Below are 20,182 nucleotides of genomic sequence, written 5' to 3'. Positions count from 1 at the left end.
CGGGCGCAGTACAATCATGCTCGTGCTTGAAGAGGAGCATGGCTCCAATCAGATTACCTACAAACCCTTGTCTGTAATTTTAGGAGGATCTGTGAGCTGCAAAGGGGAACTGAAGGACACTATGAGAAGCCTTATAAGGATCCAGAGGCGTACCTCTTCATCTGATCTGCATGATTGTTCAGGGTGAGGCAGATGATCATCAGCAGAACAGTTAGGCAATTTGCATTGTTTAAATGAAAAATAAATATTGCAGCCTCCATATCCCATACCTACCAACTTTTTCAGATAAGAAAGAAGAACACGTAAGCCCTGCTTCTGCCACACTCCTAACCACGCCCCGGCACACCCCTAGTCACAGATACCATGAAGATTTCATAAGAAAAATTTTTTATCATTCAAACCACACTGGTCTCTTCTATCCTGGTTTGTTTTCCTTCATATTAACATTTGAAAATAAGACACATATCAATTTAAATGATGGAAATAACGTTTAGAGTCAATTAAGCTCATTTTTCAGTAGAAATACTGTATACATTGTGTGTATTTACCTTTACATTTTTCATGCACTTTATTTAATATTACAATACTGTAAATGACATTGACAATGACCTTTTCCATTTTCATGAGGAATGCATCCACATAATCTCTGGGATTATCTGGGTCCAATGTCTTTCTGTTCATCTCTACTTTACCCATCACATAATGCTGGAGCTCCTCTATGTCGGAGATCACCTTCTGATGTTTTCCCGGGAGGAAGTACATTATCCTTGGAAACATTTCAAAGAGCTGAAACAGATACATCATAGATCAATTTCACAATAATGTTACCATTCTTGTAAAGCAAATGTGGCAAATACCTACAGGAACCATAATGTACCTTTTAGGTCTTCATAGCGATCCCAAAGAACTCATCGGCAGTGAATATTTTGACATTTTGGCCTTTATTTAATTCACTTTTTTTTACTATTTTTTTTCCTAGGTGATATTTACACACCTTATCAATAAAAGGTCTTTATAGCCACAAGCAAGCAAGAAAATACTCAGAATAATTTTCACAACAACCTTTCAGTCACTTTTTGGTGATTTTTTCAATTGAAGGGTTCTAAAAAGTTATTTTAAACAGAATATGAAAAAAATATTTCCTAGGAAAAAGATTAGGAGAAAAGTTAAATTGAATAAGGCCCTTTGGGAAAATACTCAAAATAATTATGATAGTACTTTGTCATCTACTTTTGGGTACTTTTTATTTTGGAAAGTGCTGAAAAGTAATTTTAAAAAGAAGTTGACAAATTATATCCAAGGAGAGAACTCAGAAGAAAAAGGTAATTCTCTCCTAGGAGATAATTTTCATATTCTCCTTAAAATAACTTTTAAGTATTTTACAATCGAAAATGTACCCAAAAGTTGGTGAAAAAGTACTATCAAGATTATTTTGAGTATATTCTTGCTTGCTGGTGGTCTAAAAGACCTTTTATGACAAAGGCCCATATGTAATTCCCTTTTTCTCCTGAGTTTTCTCCTAGTCATAAAATGCTTTTTTTAAACCATCAGAAAATGAGAAAATAATTTTGATAGTAGTTTGCCATCTAGGTTTTGGAACTTTTTCAATTGCAAAGTGTTGGAAGGTTATTGTAAAAATAAACTGAAAATGATCATCTTTTCAAGAAAGGAGAAAACACAGGAGAAAAAGTGAATTGCATATGGACCTGAGTTATCTCCAAGGAGATAATTTTCATCTTCTCTTTAAACTAACTTTTCAGCATTTTACAATTGAAAAAGTACCCAAAAGTCGGTGAAAAAGTACTATCAAATTTATTTTGAGAATTCTCTCTCCTGCTGGTGCGTTAAAAGATGTTTTAAGACAAGTTGTGAAAATATCACCGAGTTGAAAACTAAGGAGAAAACGTTAATTGCAATTGTTCCTTTGTCTTTTACTTTTGGTTCAATGCTCAATCCTACAGACTACTGGGGGAACAGTACCTAGAGCTGCAGGGGGCCCAAACTAATCACCCTACCTCTAATACAGCCCCGCAAAGCAGATGTCATTGTGGCCAGATTTAATATGGGAAAAGAGAGACATAGTGGATGCTCTGTTATGAGAGGAGATCATGTTGTTCTCACCTGTTATATGACCCCTAGCAGATGGACCTCCAAGGCCATTGGATTCCCTGTAGGGTGAAATAGGGGAGCCGACCACAATATTTTTTTTTTTGGGGGGGGGGCAAGATTTGTAGTTATGCCCCCTTCCCTCTGTCAACATTTCCTTAGCCAAGTAAGTGTCTCTTATTCACTTCTTGAATTTTGATACCCGAACCAGGACCATGCAAAAAAAAAAAAGAAAAGAAAATCCGGCCTTAGTATTAAATAAATGATTAACTAAACAAAGTGATCATTAAATTTGCTCTACTCCAGTTCCTACAACAGTCACTATTGTAATTTGATACAAGTTTGAATAAATAAATACAATGTAGTTTTCAGGCAATTCATACTGCACTATTCTGGAAATTATGGTTCATCAATAGTGTTGGTGTTCAAATTCAGCATATCAAAATCAGAACTCCCAAACTCTGCCGTACAACACAGGTCAGCACCATTTCTGTACTGAACAAGTGGATCAGCATTGCTGAACTGTGGTGTATGGCAAGATTTGGGTGTTCCAAACTCACTATGACAAATTTAAAGATCAACGCTATTCATCAGAACGCCATAAATATTAGTAAAAAAACAAACAAACAAAAAAACAACTAAACAGTCATACTATCACAAGATTAGAATTCTTGGCTCCTTAGTTACCACTAACACTAATATTTGCGTAGCTTATTTCCATTTCACTATTGAACATGAAGATTTGCTATTTCCAGTAGCAGAGAATTGTGTTTATGACTAGGGATATACGTAATGAACTTTACTGTGAAGCACTCTCTTGTCGGAAAAGCTTCTGATCTGGCTAGCTGGCTGCCACTAAAGAAGATGTAAGGATGTGCAATTTGGTTTCTCAGATGGATCTCTTTATGCTGCCAAGTGGTTTGAAAACCTGCATAGTTACGTAAAATGTAACATTCAGCTGTATCAAGTTAAAGTAGAGCTCTGTCTGGTAAGTATTTATGTCAGATTAGTTATGTATACATGAGTGTAGGAGGGTTTGCTCACAGTGGGCCGTATGCAATTCACGTTTTCTCCTGAATTTTCTTCTATGAGATAATTTATCATCTTCTATTTAAAAAACCTTTCCATCACTTTTCAACTAAAAAGTACCAAAAATTAAATGAAAACGTTCTATCAAAATAATTTTGAGTATGTTCTATTGACAAGTTTAAAAATATCACCCAGGAGAAAACTCAGGAGAAAAAATTAATTTCATGTGGGCAGGTGACTCACACATCCTACCATTTAGGCTGTGTTCCCATTTGCAGTCGGACCATGATACAGTATAGTGTCTGCTCTGATGGTCCATTGGGGTCTGACTGGAGCCCGGGCAGATGCGTTTTGAGCATAGGCTATATGGGAAATGCAACTGGTAAAATTGTGGATCCATTGCAGACTGACTAGTGTGAAGGGATCCTCTTTATAAAACAGTATCTGTTCGCTCTCAGTTTAGCAATGCAGTAAAGCCGATTTTACTTTTTTTGGATACCACTGTAGTGGGAACAAAGCCTAAGAGACACTGAAGTCTCCTAAAATTCCTGTTTTTATTTAAAAAATGTGTTTAACATTACTGTCCTACTTAAACCGCCGCATCCCCGCTGCTGTACACTAACTAAATCTCCTTAACTCCCCCTTCCCTCTCCCCCACAAAATCCACAACTTTCTTGGATTTTACTGCCCTCTACTCTTCCGTGTGAGGCAGAGCTATGAGCTGCAGCTCTGCCTCACAAGCGTCTGTCAGCGGCAGATCTCTGCCTCTCCCCTACCCCTCTCAGTGAAGGAAGACTGAGAGGGCCGGGGGAGAGGCGGAGATCCGGGCTGACAGACGTGCTGAGAGGCAGAGCTGTGGCTTTTAGCCAGGGCCGGTTCAAGTAACAATTGGGCCCTAGGGCAAAATTAGCCTGGGGCCCCCCCAACAGACACCCCTGACCAAAAAGCGTCATTAGAGGCCCTTTGTTGCAGCCAAATTTCCCTCCTGGGCCCCTGAGCTGGCTGCTGACCCTCCCCCAATCACCTCCCAACTTAACAGACTCTGCAGAGTCCATGGGGAGCAATAGCTAAGATAGGAAGGGACACCTTGGGGGCCCCTACAGGCTCTGGGGCCCTGGGGCAATTGCCCATTTTTTCCTATGGCAGCTCCGTCCCTGCTTATAGCTCTGCCTCTCACAGAAGCGCTGCCCGGATTGCCCCCCGGGAGTTAGGGGGGATTTCGTTTGTGTACAGCGGCGGGGATGCAGCGGTTTAGGTAGGACAGTAATGTTAAACACATTTTTACAATACAAACAGTATTTTTACAAGACTTCAGAGTCTCTTTAAGGGATTGCCACATACAGCTGTAACTAAGTAAGATAAGTAGGGATAGTCGGAAATGCAGATTTCGAATTTCGACGGATTTCCGCTTTATGATAAATGTCTTTCAGATTTACATGGAATTTCCAATTACTGATTTCTGAAGAATGTTTGTTTGTTTTTTGTTTTTTTTGATTTTTTATAAAGTTTGTTAATTGTAAAAATAATTTTAAAAATGTTTGCAGAAACTGCTTTTTTGTGAATGCATTTCCAATCAGCAACCGTGGTAAATCTCTGAATGCTTTTATTGGCCTAATACTTCTAAAGCTACGTACACACATACGACAACGATCGTTCATTGTGAACGATGAACAAACTTTTAATTGAGGAAAGAACGACCTAAGTAAAGTTAGCTTTTAAAGGTGTGTAACGATCTGATCGTTAGAACGAACGTTACATCACGTAAAGCAACTATTGCGCTTGCGCATAAAAATGAAAAGTTCCATGGAGAAATAGTGAAATGCGCATGTCAGGCCTAGTACGAACGACCGTTTCCAACGATGTACTACTTTTGCAAACGATCGTCGTTGGAAAAAATCCGCCAAGCTAGATTGTTCATTTTTAACGATCTAGCTCGTCCGTCGTTAGACTTAATGGTCGTTGGCTGCTTTTTTTTTTAAACGCTCGTCGTTTGAAATGATCGGGGAACGATCGTTTCAAACGACTATAGTCGCATGTGTGTACGCACCTTAAGTCTTCTGATTGGCCTAAAATTTCCATGGTAATCTGATTTCTGCGGCACAATACTGATTCTCTGATTGGTTCAATGCTATGAAGTCTTGTGATTGCCCTAAAATTTGGATTATTTGCATACCAATTTGGCTGCAGAAAACCGATTTCTGATCGAAAACTTGGAAATCAGAATTCTGCGGAAATCGGAAGCAAATGATAAGCCTTTTTTGCATCAACAGTGACCATCAGTATTTGCATCAATATTAAACAAAACATTTGCCTTGCAGTCCGTTGGTTTTATAATAAAGTAAACCAAGCACCATTTTTAGTACCCAGTGTATCTCTATAGCACATTAAACATGCAGGTCAACAATGAGACTCATTATTAAAAAAACTGTCAACTAGTCAACTATACCTCTACTTTTTACATGTAAAGGTTTAGCAAAAGCCTTTATTACTTACTTCCGACGCCTGCTCAACCTCAGATTTTTCAGCAGATAAGAAGGACTGATCATTTTATTTTACACATTAGCAGAAAGCAAACAAAAGCTTTCATCAGTAGGGGGTATATAGGACACTCTGTTTCAAAGGATTTACAGGAGTCACAGATGCTGTATTCACACCTTCCCTGTGGATGGATAATGAGCAGCTAGAAAGGGAGGGAGGAAGATGGCAGCTCCTACAGCTATTAGAAACCAGGAAAAAAAGGTGTTGCTTGGTTCTTTTTAACTGCTGTGAGGGAAACCTAGATGTGTTTAGTAACACATACCTGCCCCCAGGCTGAGCTGGTGATGAAGAAGCTCTCCTGTATGCAGTGCAGAACTCTTATAAGCTCCTTATCATTGTAATCATGGCGAGTCCCAAACATAATGGAATGAATGATATTACTTGATACTTTGTTCATGAGTTCTCGAGGATTAAAACATTCTTCTGTAAATGGAGACAGAGAGAAGTGAATAGGTGAGAATATCGGTTAGTGATTAGGGTAAATGAGATGCAAATAATTCAGAGTAGATGCAAGAGTATGCAAATTTCTCATGCAAAATGTATGCATTTTAAACAATTAACCAAATGAACTCCACAAAGATGGAATTTGATTGGTCTATTTTCATGATTGGTCAAAAATTTGCATAATCCTGCATCAACTCATCCTTTTCCAGCAAACATGATTCACATTTGCAGCATAGTGATATATCTTATATGTGCTATGTCTAAAATTAGTCCTTCATCTCCATCCCTTCTTCCTTCCTCAATCAAATCAATTAAAAGCCTCCCCCCCCCCCCCCCCCCTATGGATGGACATATTATTGATAACACACTGATTGGAAAAGTTCATTCTTGTCCCAATAAATCATGATTGCAGTATATCTAAGGCTAGGTTCACAGTGGTCTGGTCGAGTGTTTAACTCAAGCGTTATAATGACTATGAACTGCAATGGAGACTGGCCATAGACTTTAATCCAAAGTCTGCATGCTGCGAGTTAGAAAAATGTGATCATAGAATTTTATGGGCAGTGAGTTGACATGCAGCATTTTTCTGCAACTGACCACTGTGAACAGGGCCTTAGTGATATTTCCTTAAAGAGACTCCGTAACAAAAATTGCATCCTGTTTTTTATCATCCTACAAGTTCCAAAAGCTATTCTAATGTGTTCTGGCTTACTGCAGCACGTTCTACTATCACCATCTCTGTAATAAATCAACTTATCTCTCTCTTGTCAGACTTGTCAGCCTGTGTCTGGAAGGCTGCCAAGTTCTTCAGTGTTGTGGTTCTGTGATGCATCTCCCCCCTCCAGGCCCCTCTCTGCACACTGCCTGTGTATTATTTAGATTAGGGCAGCTTCTCTCTTCTCTCTTATCTTTTACAAGCTGGATAAATCCTCCTCTGAGCTGGCTGGGCTTTCACATACTGAGGAATTACATACAGGCAGAGCTGTCTGCACTCTGCAGGAAGAAACAGCCTGACACTTCAGTGGAAGATAGCTGCAGGGGGAAAGAAACACACAAATGATCTCTTGAGATTCAAAAGGAAGGGTGTATACAGCCTGCTTGTGTATGAATGTATTTTCTATGTGTGGACATACTGTACATCAACCTACTTCCTGTTTTGGTGGCCATTTTGTTTGTTTATAAACAAACTTTTTAAAACTGTTTTTAACCACTTTTAATGCGGCGAAGAGCGGCGAAATTGTGACAGAGGGTAATAGGGGATGTCCCCTAACGCACTGGTATGTTTACTTTTGTGCGATTTTAACAATACAGATTCTCTTTAAAGTGTACCAGAGATGGCACTATGCAAAGATTTTTTACTTACCTGGGGCTTCCTTCAGCCCCATAAGCATGTTTGAGTCTCTCGCCGTCCTCCCGCACGCCTCGGTTCAATGGCAATCTGCTTGGTAACTAGCTCAGTCACAACAGTCAGGGTCTTCTGCGCCTGCACAGGATGTCCACGCATGCGCAGAAAACCCCGACTGATGCAACAGAGCCAGTAACCGGGGATGATTGCCCCTGAACGGAAGCACACGGGAGGGCGGCGAGGGACTAAGACATGCTTATGGGGCTGGAGGAAGCTCCGGGTAAGTAAAAAATCTTTGCATAGTGCCATCTCTGGGTGAGAGGGATATGGAGGCTGCCATATTTATTTCCTTGTAAACAATTCCAGTTGCCTGGCAGTCCTGTTAATCTTCTGGCATAAGTAAATAAGTAAATAAATATGGTAGCCTCCATATACTTTTTACCTCGGGTTATAAAAAAAAAGCATAAAATGCCATGAGCTCTTCTTCCAGACAGGACCATCACTACTCATTGGCTTTAACTTTAACTTTGCATTGATTTATTACATTCAAGTTGTATTACACTGATAAAAGGACCACTATCGTGAAATTCGTAACATTTTAAATGCTAGTAAACACATTCAAATAAAAGGTACATTTCTTCCAGAGTAAAACGAGCCATGGTCCAGACCAAAACCTGTCGGTTCTGTCAAATTTCTACTACTTACTGTAAGTGACAGCAACATAGGAAAAAAGTAATTTATGGTTTAATTTACTCTGGAAAAAATGTACTTCTTATTTGTATGTATTTAAATGAATTTAAAATTTTATGATTTTCGTAATAGTGGTCCTTTAAAGAGAATCCGTGAATTGTTAACCACATAACGTCCGCCCATAGCCAAAGGGCGGACGCAATGACTGGGCCCAAAGGACCGCTGTTAGCTGATCGGCTGACCTGCGGGGGGGCGTGGTTATGCAGCGATCGCGTGACTGGTGGGTTATTAACCCCTCGTTTGCCGCATGTAAAGGGTATAATACGCTTTGTAATGTACACAAAGCGTATTATACAGGCTGCCTCCTGCCCTGGTGGTCCCAGTGATCGAGGGACCACCAGGGCAGGCTGAAGCCACCCTAGTCTGCACCCAAACACACTGATCCTGCCTGCCCCTGGCCCTGATCGCCCACAGCACCCATCAGACCACCCCCCCCCTGCCCACCCCTAGGATCCCTGTTTGCACCCAATCACCCCCCTAATCACCCATCAATCACTCCCTGTCACTATCTGTCAACGCTATTTTTTATTAGGTCCTAAACTGCCCCCTGGGGGATCCTGGTCACCCCCCACCCCTCAGATCCTCCCCAGACCCCCCCTGTGTACTGTATACATCTATTCTCCCCTGTAATCACACGCTGATCACCTGTCAATCACCCCCTGTCACCACCTGTCACCGCCACCCATCAGATCAGACCCTAACCTGCCTCTTACGGGCATCTGATCACCCACCCACATAATCAGATCACCCACCCACACCATCAGATCGCCCGCAGACCCACACTCAGATCACCTCCAAACTGCATTGTTTACATCTGTTCTCCCATCTAATCACCCACTGATCACCCATCAATCACCCATCAAATACCCCCTGTCACCACCTGTCACTGCTACCCATCAGATCACACCCTAATCTGCCCCTTGAGCACCCAATCACCTGCCCACAACTTCAGAATGCCCTCAGACCCCAGCCCTGATCACCTCGCCAGTGCATTGCTTGCATCTATTCTCCCCTCTAATCACACCCTGATCACCTATCAATCACCCCGTCACCCCCTGTCACCACCTGTCACTGCTACCCATCAGATCAGACCCTAAACTGCCCCCTGTGGGCACCCAAACACCCGTCTACACCCTCAGATAGCCCCCCAGACCCCCTGTGATCAACTCGCCAGTGCATTGCTTGCAAATATTCTCCCCTGTAATCACCTACTGATCACCCATCAATCACCCCGTCACCCCCTGTCACTGCTACCCATCAGATCAGGTCCTAATCTGCCCCCTGCGGGCTTCTGATCCCCCCATCAAACCCACACCCGCCCCACCGCAGTGACAGAATTTTTTTTCTGATCACTGCTGGTACGACTTAATTGTGGCTGAGACCAACTGTTATGCCACACAACCACCAATCCAAGAAGCTACTATGCCCAGCCTTTTCGGTGGAAGCCACTCCAAGTTTCCGAACGTAACATTTTTTGGGACATTCTTACATCACATGCCCATGTTCTCTGCTGCCATGTCCAGGTCACGATTTGAGAACATCCTGTGCTTCCTGCACTTCAGTGCCAATGCAACCTGTCATCTAAGAGGCCACCCTGCTTATGACCGGTTCCACAAAATTTGCCACCTCATAGACCACCTGTCATCAAAATTTGCAGATGCTTATACCCCTGAACAGTCATTTTGAGGCATTTGGTTTCCAGACTACGCCTCATGGTTTTGGGCCCCTAAAATGCCAGGGCAGTATAGGAACCCCACAAGTGACCCCATTTTAGAAGGAAGACACCTCAAGGTATTCCGTTAGGTGTATGACAAGTTCATAGAAGATTTTTTTTTTCAAGAGTTAGCGGAAATTGATTTTTATTGTTTTTTTCACAAAGTGTCATTTTCCACTAACTTGTGACAAAAAAATAAAATCTTCTATGAACTCACCATACTACTAACGGAATACCTTGGGGTGTCTTCTTTCTAAAATGGGGTCACTTGTGGGGTTCCTATACTACCCTGGCATTTTAGGGGCCCTAAACCGTGAGGAGTAGTCTGAAAACCAAATGCCTCAAAATGACCTGTGAATAGGACGTTGGGCCCCTTAGCGCACCTAGGCTGCAAAAAAGTGTCACAATTACAATATTACAATATTTTGATTTTTTTTACACACAACTGTCCATTTACAGAGATATTTCTCCCACCCAGCATGGGTATGTGTAAAAATACACCCCAAAACACATTATACTACTTCTCCTGAGTACGGCGATACCACATGTGACACTTTTTTGCAGCCTAGGAATTTTTTTGTGTCACAAAGTGTCATTTTCCACTAACTTGTGCCAAAAAATAAAATCTTCTATGAACTCACCATGCCTCTTAGTAAATACTTTAGGGTGTCTTCTTTCCAAAATGGCGTCATTTGGGGGGTATTTATACTATCCTGGAATTCTAGCACCTCATGAAACATGACAGGTGCTCAGAAAAGTCTGAGATGATTCAAAATGGGAAAATTCACTTTTTGCATCATAGTTTGTAAACACCATAACTTTTACCCAAACCAATACATTTCTTATCAAAGACGTAGCACAATAAATTTGGACAAAAATGTATACAGAAATTTTACTTTATTTGACAAATTTTATTACAGAAAGTAAAAAAAATATCATTTTTTTGACAAAAATTCATGTCTTTTTTGATGAATATAATAAAAACTAAAAACCGCAGCAGCAATCAAATAGCACCAAAAGAAAGCTGTAGTAGTGACAACAAAAGGAGGTAAAATTTATTTAGATGGTAGGTTGTATGACCGAGTAATAAACCGTTAAAGATGCAGTGGTCTGAATGGAAAAAAAGGCTCTGGTCCTTAAGGGGCGAAAAGACTGTGGTCCTTTAAAGCGGATCCGAGATGAAAAACTAACTATAACAAGTAACTTGTCTATATATCTTATCTAAAGTTTAGATAGTTTACACAGTAAATCTAGCTGCAAACAGCTTTAATAGAATATGATTATTTCTTCCTGTGATACAATGACAGCAGCCATGTTGTTTGTAAACATTACACAGAGGCAGGCTTATCTGCATCTTGAGCAAAGAAAACAAATCCCCCCTCCTCCTCCCTCCTCCCCTCTGCCTCTGAAATCTCTGGCTAGTAATACCTCCCCCTCCTCCTGCCCAGACTGAGCTCCCATGAGCCCTTGCTACTGTCTGAAAGTGCTTTGGCTCTCTGACAACCTGTGGGAGTGGCTTATTTAGTTTATAGGGAATTAGTGCATTAAAACAAAAACAAAAAAGTATTTGGCTTGAGGAGTGCCCTATAAACAATAGGAAAGGAACACAATTATGCAATGAGTAAAAGTTCATCTCGGATCCACTTTAAGTGGTTAGATAAAAAAAAAAAACAGATACTTACTTCAGGAGGAGGAAGCCTCTGGATCCTAATGAGGCTTTCCAGTCCTCCTCAGCAGCTTTATTTCAGATCTGGCAGCCCGCACAAAACCAAGACAATAACATGATCACATGCCTGCCTGCGCAGACACAATAGCAGCTTTCAACTCAGGCAGAAATAGCTGAGCCTGATTGGGTTCGCTCTACTGCGCAGGTGCAGATGGCTCGCTCCTGTGCAGTAGAGCAGACCCGATCTGGCTCGACCATTTCCCCTGGAGCCCGAGTGGAAAGCTGCTAACGCACCTGCGCAGGCAGGCCAGTGATCTTGTTATTGTCTTGGTGTTGTGCGCTGGCAGCCCGCTGGAATGAGGCTGCTGTGGGGGAATGGAAAGCCTCATTAGGATCCAGATGATTTCCCCCCCCCCCAAGGTAAGCAGCCCCAGAGGCACTTTTTTTCTCCTTCAGGTTCTCTTTAAGGCATCCTATAGTTCCGGAGAATGTGATGAGCATTTGAGTTTTTCAAATCTTCCGACAAGCATTTTACTAGGGATGACCACATCAGTCCTTCCTTGTGTTATATGGTGGTGTTATTTATATATTTCCTTTTTTTTTTTTTTTTTTTTTTTTTTAAGAGAGAAAGATAAGGGCTTTTTTTCACTAGAACCGACTCTCTGACCTTCCCCGCATGCAAACTCAACAGGCTGCCATCTGATTTTTCCCCCACATAACAAATATATGCATCTGATCCCTATAGACATGCATGGCACAGCTAGAGGGATTTGAATGCAAGTGCCAGGGTGTGTCTCAGGTCCCTTGCACCCTACATGCGATTTCGCTTTTTATACGATCCGATTTTTGATTCCGATTAAAAAAAAAGTACGGCATGCTGCTACGTTTTTTTAATCGAAATCAAAAATCAGATCATATAAACATTTTTAAAAAAAATTGAAATAGGCCCTAAGTCCTGTTTTTAAAACTTCATATCCTGATACAGGGGCGTAACAATAGACCCTGCAAGGGCTGAAGCTGCAGGGGGCCCCACAAGTTGCAGGAGGCCCCATGGGGGAGAAGGTTTTTTCCCCTGTCCTGAGAGACTGACAACTGAGGGCTCTCAGCACAATTTTTATAATGACTGCATCTGCTCAGCCACTGAGAAGGAATCATACAAAGTTTTGTAGACAAAGATTTTTAAACAGTCCCTATTCAGTTTTCAGCAGGGTCTTATGTACAGCGCTGCTCTACCCCCAGCCTTCGTACCCCTCCCCAAGTGCTGAGTACTGTGGTGATGCTTGAGAAGCCTGGGCACAGAGAGAAAAAGCCTTCTATTCTCCGCAAAATTGTTCTAATGACTGCATCTGCTGCTCACTGATAAGAATACATACAAAGTTTTGTAGACAACGATTTGTAGACAGTCCCTATTCAGTGTGCAGCAGGGTCAATGTCCCCAGCCTTTTCACCCCCTTCCCAAGTACTGTGCACTGTAGTGATGCTGGAGGAGTCTTCAGAGCCAGTTGTGCTCCATCAGAGGTGGACAGAGTGGGTGTAATATACAGAAGCTGGGAGCACACTCATCTGTCGGATTTAGGTATGCATTTCTGCATAACGTGTGTCTGTATGTGTGAAAACATGCACGTTTTATCGCAGAAGCTACAGTAATTGATAAATGAGAAAATGTGTGCAGTGCAGTGCTTCACTGCTGTCTGTTTTTATCTGCATGGGGAAAACACATTTAAGTGTGCACGAGCCAATTGAATAACATTGTTTCTCAGTTTACCTGTGCAGAAAGTTGGGGAATGGGCCCCCATCCAAATTTTCGCAGGGGGCCCCAATGATTTCTAGTTAGGGCTCTGTCCTGTTATACACTTTACTGACGTTTGTCATTTTCTGCACTTACCTTTTGTCTTTTTCAATTCCTCCACCAGGCACTGAGCCTCGTTTTGAATGTGGTCCTCTATTTTTCTCTTTCCCATACCGAAATCTCGCATTGTCATTACAGAGAAGCGTCGAAGCTCCTTCCACCTTTTAACGTCAGTAGTTAAGCCAACTCCTGATCGTGAGACACAGAAATACAACATTAAAGAGACTCTGTAACACAATTTTCAGCCTTATTTCTTCTATTCTATAAGTTCCTACACCTGTTCTAATGTGGTCTTGCTTGCTGCAGCCTTTTCAAGTTGCACTGTCTCTGTAACAAATCTAATCTTCTTTCCTTTGCCAAGCCTTGTCGAGGCAGAGAGGAATGCACTCCTCTGCTGTGATAGGGAGAAGTTATACACACCTCTTCCATGCCCCTTGCAGGCTCTGTGTGTGTGCTGTGTGTATGAATCAGACAAGGTCTCTGCTCACAGCCAGCCTCTGCAGGCTCTGTGACTTTGCGAACAGCTGTGAGTTCAGAAAGATCAGTTGAGAGCTCAGACAAGTCGCCAAGGCAACAAGTGGTGTAACATTCCAGCAATCAAATCACGTTTGCAGGAACCTGCTCTAATGATTTATTTCCTGTTGGGCCGCCATGTTCATTGTTTACAAAAACAATGAATAAAACAGTGATTTTATCACCAAGAAAGCAGCGGGAGCAGCGAAAATGTCACAGAGGGGGCTAGGTGAAAACAACAAACAGGCTAGTACGTTTATTTATGTAAGATTTTCACAGTACAGATTCTCTTTAATGTCTCTGGGTAAAAACTATATTTTTGCAGCAGATGGCACTGATGTTCATAATGTAAAATAGACATATACTAATCTTGGCAATCTGGCAACAAAGTAACCTACTAAGTGACTGGATACAACGTAGCATTCTGACTCTTGGAACACAAGAATACTTTCTGCGGTGGGAAGGTGTTCCAATTATAATCTGGTACATACATGGTGCTGTGGTAATTTGGGCGTTGGCCCAGGGATAGCCGCTAATAGAATACTGGTAAAGATGATCGATATCCTACCATGAGTATAGTAGAATACTGGTCATTTTTATCATTATTTTACTATCGATGCATAACCCCACCTATATTTGTGCCGCCTTTACAGCTAAAAAAAAAAACCCTCACTGATAGTTGTGCTACCTAAAAACAAACAAAATGATTGGGTGTAGCCAGCATGCAAATTACCCCCTGGGTGCCGCTGTGGCTGCAATTTCTATTGCAGCCTGTGTGGCACGCATTTAACGAGCTATTTAACCAACCATTTAAGCGCTGCCGGAGCCCAAATTACCTGCTTTAAATCTGGTACTCGTGTACAGTGAACCTTTTTTTAGGATGGCATGCTGGCATAAATGTAAGATTATCTTTGTGCTGATCTGACACAAATATGATAACTGAACTCAACAGATTTAATGCATGAATTTGTGACCACCCCTACAAAAGAAAATAACTCGAGTGAGAGCAGAGCCGGATTTGTACTGTTTACCACCCAAGGGTGCTGTCACCAGCCGCCCCCATTCATATAGGTAGGCAGAAGACCCCTCCCCCCCTTCCCTCTAGTATAGGTAACCTGATGACCCCCCCCCCCCTCTAGTATAGGTATCAAGACTCCCTTAATCCCGCCTTTTCCCACTTCTCCCCCCCTTTCAGTATAGGTAGCCAGCTCACCTTCACGCCGCAGTAGCCATCAGTGTCACTCATTTCTCTGCTCGTCTCCAGTGCAGAAGATTCCTCTTCCCCACTGTCTCCAATGCTGCCCAACCATAGCTGCCAGCCACAATGCAAATGTGCACAAAGAGCAAGGTGGCTGCTGCAGAGTACCTCAGTCAGGCACTCGCTTGATCTCCCTGCATTGCAGCATTTGCAAGTTTGCAAATACTGCATAAGTTCAGCCTGCTGCTTTGTTGCCCTTGCTAATGTGGTGCCCTAGGCCATGGCCTAGGTGACCTTGGCCTAAATCCGGCCCTGGGCGAGAGCTTAGGGAAGACACCTGTCTGTACTAAGACTGTTTGGATAAGAGATCATCTAGACAAATACGGCTGTGATCACAGCTAACAAGTAGTTCCTGTTTGTATTGTTGCCCGACTGATATTCTCTGTAGTTTTTTTTTTCCCCTCAGTGATTATTTTGCCTTCTTGAGGCCCTGTTCACAGTGCTTAGTTGAGTTGCAGAATAATTCTGTATGCCAACTCACTGCCTTTACAATTCTATGGGCCTGTTTACACTTAATAAGTTTCTCTCAGTTCTAACTAAAAAAAATAACCCTGATTTTCAAAGTAATGCCCATGTTTTTCTGTGGCACAGTTCCCACTGTACACATTTTAACTGTAATCATTTTCACAATGCACTGCTACGGAAAAAACACGTACCAGTGCATACTACCTCACACTAACGCATACCAACACATTGGGCTTGATTTACAAAAGGGTGCTAACTTAGCACGTCTAAAGCTCTTTAAGACGTGCAAAGTTTCGCGCACTAAGTTAGCGCGTGCAAAGTTTAAAGGATACCCAAACTGAAATGTGACATAATGAGATAGACATGTGTATGTACAGTGCCTAGCACACAGCTGTGTTCCTTTTTTTTTCTTTGTCTGCCTGAAAGAGTTGAATATCAGGTATGAAAGTGGCTGACTCAGTCCTGACTCAGACAGGAAGTGACTACAGTGTGACCCTCATTGATAAGAAATTCCAACTATAAAACACTTTCCTAGCTCTCTCAGAAGCCATTTTCTGCTAGGAAAGTGTTTTAGAGTTGGAATTTCTTATCAGTGAGGGTCACACTGTAGTCACTTCCTGTCTGAGTCAGGACTGAGTCAGCCACTTGCATACCTGATATTTAACTCTTTCAGGCAGAGAAAGAAAAAAGGAACACAGCATAGTTATTTGTGTGCTAGGCACTGTGCAAACACATATCTATCTCATTATGTCACATTTCAGTTCGGGTATCCTTTAAGCACTGCGCGGTGTGCGTGAAATGTTGCACCGGGTGCGACTAAAACATTGCACCTGGTGCCCCTAAAACGTCGCACTGGGTGCGCCCGAAACGGCGCACGGCGCACGGTGCAACGTTTCAGGCGCACCGAGTGCGACATTTCACGTGCACGCCCGTAGGTGTGCTAACTGAGTTAGCACGCTTTTGTGAATCGAGCCCAATTAAGTGTAAAAGGGCCCTACGGAGTTGTAACTGATCACGTTAACCTAACTCACTGCATGTAGGGTTCGTATAAGGCTGGTTTCACACAAAGGCCCCGATTCACAAAAGCGTGATAATCTTTATCACGCCCGCGCTATGCATTGCACGCGGTTTACCCCGCTCAAAGGTTTACGCGCGCTATGACAAAGGTTGTCACACGTTAACGTTCCAGTGCGTGCGCTAATGTGCGGGTTTGCGCATGCTCGCTAACTTTAATGTGCGACAACCTTTGTCATGGCGTGCGTAAACCTTTGCATGCTGTAAACCGCATGCAATGCATAGCGCGGACACGATAAGAATTATCATGCTTTTGTGAATCAAGCCCACAGTGTGCATTGCGGTGCGATGCCCTGTCCCTGACGCATCGCACCACAACGTAAAACAAGCACAAACGTATGAGGATCGCAAAATCTTCCAGAGGCTTCCCTGTCACCCTCCTCTGCAAGCCTTTCGACAAGGACTTGTCAACGGAGCTGACAGCCCGTGCCTGTGCACAGTGGCTAAGGAGCTATGGGCCCCGGTGAAAGTTTTACACTGGGGCCCCCAAACACTCTACATGTAACAATTGATACAGCGCACCAAAACCTGCCAATGGCAAACTACAGTGTCAGAGGTGCAAGAAGGGGGTGGGGAATTGCTTTTTAATGATAACTATCATTCAAAGCATCTATAGAAGTGATGATTACCAGCACAGAACCAATAAAGATCTAATACTGTGGTTGATGGAGGGCCCTACGGTACCCTCTGACCCAAGGGCCCCGATGTGGTCGCAACCTCTGCACCCCCTATTGCTACGTCACTGCCTGTGCACTAGCATGGAGTCGAACAGGCTCAGCTCAGCTCCCGAGCAGAGGAGCCGTCTGCACCTGCACAGTGCTGATGTGCGCAGTGGATCTTCACGGACCCCAGCACTGGAACCGAGGGACAGGGAGGGAGGGGGAAGTCTCTGTAGGAGGCTTTCCCTCTCTACCAAAGCAAGTATCTAAATATTTTACTTTATGATCTCCCAGATTTGCTTTAAAACACATTATCTATGACGATGCACTGAGTGGTGTCAATTGCCACCAAAGTTCAGCATCAGTAGAAAGGTGTTGTAAGACAACACTCTCCATCACTTATGGCAGTGTCTTTCGCTGAATGATCCCAAAAGTGGAAAGAGCTATTGTTTTCATTAAAAAATGTATGCAAACATAAAAACAGATAAAATTGGAAATTAAAATTAGCACGACTGAGCTATTTCTGCTGGGGAGGATCATGTCTACTTTAATACCATTGTTTTTTACTACTTATTTTATTTAAAGAGGACCTGAGACAAAAGGAAAAAAAAATGTTTACATACCTGGGGCTACCTTCAGTCCCCTTCAAGACAATCTCTCCCTCGCCATCCCAACAGGCTTTCTGGATCCTCCACTAGCTGTCCCGGTAATTCTGCCAGTCGGGGCATACTGCCGTCACCGTGAGCGTTCTGTGCCTGCTTAGTACTATACAGGCCGGACTGTGAGTGTGCCGACCGTAGCCGACTTTTAGCCGGATTTACCAGGTCACCTAGCGGAGGATCAAGGTGACCTGGGAAGATGGCAAGGGAGTGTTCAGCCTGCAGGGGGCTGAAGGAAGCCCCAAGTATGTATAAACTTTTTTTTTTGTTCGTCTCAGGTACACTTTAATGGATAATTGGATATTGGTGGTCTCTAAGGAAATATGCAAAAGTAAAGTGTAAGTTTGCTAAATTTGTTTGTTGTGAGTGTCATGACCTTTCTGTGCATGACAATTCATCTCGGCACCCACACTTAGCTAGATTTCAGCGTCCCATAGGCCATAATGGTAGCAGTGCAGTACAAATTACCATATTTTTCAGATTATAAGATGCTCCTGACCATGAGACACACCTAGATTTAACGAACAAAAACCAGGGAAAAAATATATACTAAACCTGGTGCATCCATGGTGAAGGGGCATCTTGTGGATTATGCCCTCTTTGTACCTCATGCCCCCTTGTACCTCTTGTGTCTCCCTGTGTCCTCTGTCCCCCTTGTGTCCTCTTGTGTCCTCATGTGTCTGCCTCTGTCCTCTTTGTGTCCACCTCTATGTCCTTTTGTGTCCCCTTTCTGTCCTCCTCTATGCCCCTTTGTGTCCCCCTGTGTCTTCCATTTGTCCCCCTGTGTCCTCCTCTGCATGGACACAGTACAGGAAGTCCCCGACATTGAATGGGTTGAAGGTTGGTATTGGCAGGCATTCACAAGTCAGGAACTCCCTGCATTTGGACTATAAGACGCAGTGACTTTATTTCCCACTTTTCGGGGGAGAAAAAGTGAGTCTTATACTCCAAGAAATACAGTATGATAAAATCCCTGTAATTCGGGTGCTGGAAATAGCTGAACCCCAAATGACGAGGTCAGAAGAAAAAAAAATAGGTAATCAGTAAGGGGATACAGTATATTCGTTATATACCCCAAGATTACCTAGAGCAGCGAGAGCCATCTTTTGGCTTCTCCCTGCACCCAAATTAGCAGGTCCCTATTCATATGTACCCTCTCTGTGCCCATCCTATCCAGATTGCTCACCATGGTTCTTGTAAACGGCATCAAATATGAACATGTCTCCTCGGCCTAAGAAATCATCACCTCTGTCGACCAAAACATCTTTGACTGCTTTGTATCCAGTGATCACCACGACTGGACGAGACCCCAGATAGATGATAAATACTTCCCCATATGTGTCTTTCAGCTGAAATAAAAAGTAAAAATATATTGTTGTGATCAGTAGAGTAATATTTTTAAGTAAAAAACAGCATACTGAGGTCTTCAAAAACATCTCCTGACCTGCTACCATCATATCAACGCTCTAATTCTAATTCTCTAATTGATAGTCTAGTTACTAGAAGGGTAAGAGGGCACCCACTGCCTCCGTCTTTTCAAAAATTCATCAACATAGTTGCAGCAAAATTAACAGGCAAAGAAAAGTGCTAGGCAATGACATACTAGCTAAAGGGGAAAGGCACACCTCCCAACTTTTTGAGAAAAGAAAGGGGGACACTTTAAGACACGCCCATGCCGTGCCTCTAACCACACCCCACCACACCCCTCACCATGCATATCACTAAAAACTCAGAAGCAAAACATGTAGTTTTATCATTCAAACCACACAGGTCCTTTCTATCATCATTCATTCTCCTTCATTTTAACAGTTGAAAATAAGAAATATATCAATTTAAATGATGGAAATAAAGTTTAGAGTCAATTTAACACATATTTCAACAAATCTGTACATCTTTTTTGGATTTGGATTTCAGGATTTGGTTCCCAAAAGGACTGTCCCTCCAAAAAAGGTACAGTTGGTAGCTATGGGAAAGAGTGTGTAGTTACATCAAGGGGTGATCAGTCTCCTACTCATGGGTGTTCAGTGGGAACCAGAGATGCTCAAATTCGAATTCGGGTGAAACTCGGACAGTTGCTATCCGGATCTCACCCAGTTACCTGTGCAGGGTGGGC

The 20,182-nt window shown here is 42.6% G+C and overlaps 1 protein-coding gene across 1 annotated transcript in view; it reads right to left on the bottom strand.

The window, feature by feature from the left end:
- The window catches only part of LOC137528912 (cytochrome P450 2G1-like), a 46,158-nt gene that overhangs the window by 18,962 nt on the left and 7,014 nt on the right, over positions 1-20,182 (bottom strand). The window contains exons 2-5 of the mRNA XM_068250676.1: positions 19,256-19,418; positions 13,478-13,630; positions 5,936-6,096; positions 610-786 (exon numbers count right to left, since the gene is read on the bottom strand). Of these exons, the coding sequence (XP_068106777.1) occupies positions 610-786; positions 5,936-6,096; positions 13,478-13,630; positions 19,256-19,418 (654 nt within the window). The remainder of the gene's footprint in view (positions 1-609; positions 787-5,935; positions 6,097-13,477; positions 13,631-19,255; positions 19,419-20,182) is intronic.

The sequence above is a fragment of the Hyperolius riggenbachi genome, chromosome 8 (assembly GCF_040937935.1).
Source record: "Hyperolius riggenbachi isolate aHypRig1 chromosome 8, aHypRig1.pri, whole genome shotgun sequence".
Taxonomy (NCBI): Eukaryota; Metazoa; Chordata; class Amphibia; order Anura; family Hyperoliidae; genus Hyperolius; species Hyperolius riggenbachi.
Note: the sequence above shows the minus strand (reverse complement) of the source record. Positions and strands in the feature narration are given on the sequence as shown.